Genomic DNA, 1,949 nt, shown 5'->3' on the forward strand with positions numbered 1-1,949 from the left:
ACCACATTCACAAAGTAAGCAGGAACAGGTTTTGATGTGTTTGTTGTATCCCAGTGCCAAGCACAATGGCTGGTGTATACAAGCAATAAATATTTCTTGAATTACTTGTTTTATGCATGCAATAAATATTTACTGAATTAATATGTAATGCATGCAGTATTATTTGTTGAATTACTTGTTTAATCATGCCTTAAATTTCTACAGCATTTTACCATTTACAAAACACTCTAGAAGCTTAATCTGATGACTCCCAAAGCAGTATATCCAAGTCTGGCTTCCCTCTAAAGCTCATATTTCATCCTTAAATTGCCTGTAGGGCTTTTTCATATTTCAGATATCTCAATATGTATAAAACATTAAATTAATTACTTTTTTGCAAAGCCAACTTCTTTACTTCCTTCAACCATGCCATTATTCTCTCAGTCGTCTTTGACTCCTTTCTCTCCTTCACCTCCATATGCTAAATTCAGTTGATATATTTTTTTCTAAAACTTCCTCCTTGCCTCTAGATCTCATTTCTGTTTCTGTGGCAGCAGCCCAATTTTAAGCCTCTGTCAGTTTGCTCCTGGACTTTTCGAATGGAATTCTAACTGCCTCTCCCCTAAATTACTAGCTCTATTGCTAGATCACATTTCCTAAAATACACTCTACATCATATTAGCCTTTTGCACAAAAACCTTAATACTATCATAAGCCCTGAAGAATAAAGAGCTCCAGATCCTTTGCCTGGCACTCAAGACACTCCACTAACACTCACACTTATCATTTCAGCCTCACCATCCACTGTCTCCTATTAGAATCCTGTACTCCGCCAGACTTCCCTGTGAATGTGCCCTACTTATTTTTAAGTCTGAACAACTGCCACAATTCATTGTTCCCATCACTGGTGTAGAACAAAATCAAGACTGTTATATGGGACTTATTCTTTTACGTAGACTGAAGTTGGAAGAAGATTATAAAATAAGGATGTAGGTGAGAACATGATATTTTTGGTAGCTCTTGCATTCCTTATTGTTTTCACTCTTCCCCAACTCTTCTCATTGTCCCTGTGTAGGTTCACTTTTTTCACACTAACACAAGAAAGGGAAGAGGTGGTTGGAGGTTCTCTCTGGAAACTGACCTGCAATGGGTGGGCTCACCAAGTATGGCACTGCATGAAGAAAGTACACCACACCAAGCGCTGATGATAAAGAGGCAGTCCCCACTATTTCTTCAGTCACTACTGGGATCAAGGTCACGTAGGCACCATCAAAATAACCAAAGGTACAAGAGAAAGGCACGAGCAAGGGGAGACTTTGAAGCACTGGGAGGCAGAGATAGCAGAGCCCGTCTAGTCCCACGGCAAAGAGGTAGCAAACATACCAGTAGTTCTTCAGACACCTGTGGATTTGAAAAACAAAAATGAATGCAGCATGCACAGGTTCTAACAAAGAACTTCAGAATCATGGCCATGCAACAGTAAGCATCACAGTTATTTACAGAGATGGCTTCTCCATTGTGTGTTACCTAAGTTGTCTTCCTATCTTTACTTTGGTATGTGCAAATGCAAGAGTTGTTTTCCCCAAGAAACATGGTGTAGTAGAAGCTTGGTGTAGTAGAAAGAAAGTCTGCTCTAAAATTAGAAAGATATAAATTGGAATCCAGTTCTATCACCTCTGGCTAACTCTATCCTCAATTTCTTTAGTTGTAAAATGAGAAGATTACTTATCTCGTAGGGTTTCTCTAAGGATAATTGTGAAATAATGTAGAGTTTCAGAAGACTAGTATTGTCTAGTAGTCTACCATATTAGATGCTTTCAGATATATGATCCACTGATACGTGGCACATCACAAATGCTCACTAAACCAAATAGTTTTACAGAAGGCAAGCTGGACTATGAAGACATTAATTTGCCAGAGACGATTCAGATCTTGTTCTAAGACTAAGTCTTATTTTAAGACCTCCTCAA

The 1,949-nt window shown here is 38.5% G+C and overlaps 1 protein-coding gene across 1 annotated transcript in view; it reads right to left on the reverse strand.

The window, feature by feature from the left end:
- Positions 1 to 1,949, reverse strand: part of SLC16A12 (solute carrier family 16 member 12) — a 25,160-nt gene that overhangs the window by 3,415 nt on the left and 19,796 nt on the right. The window contains 1 exon segment of the mRNA XM_023738725.1: positions 1,072 to 1,380. Coding sequence (XP_023594493.1) covers positions 1,072 to 1,380 — 309 coding nt within the window.

Source organism: Trichechus manatus, unplaced genomic scaffold (genome assembly GCF_000243295.1).
Source record: "Trichechus manatus latirostris isolate Lorelei unplaced genomic scaffold, TriManLat1.0 scaffold00007, whole genome shotgun sequence".
Classification (NCBI taxonomy): domain Eukaryota; kingdom Metazoa; phylum Chordata; class Mammalia; order Sirenia; family Trichechidae; genus Trichechus; species Trichechus manatus.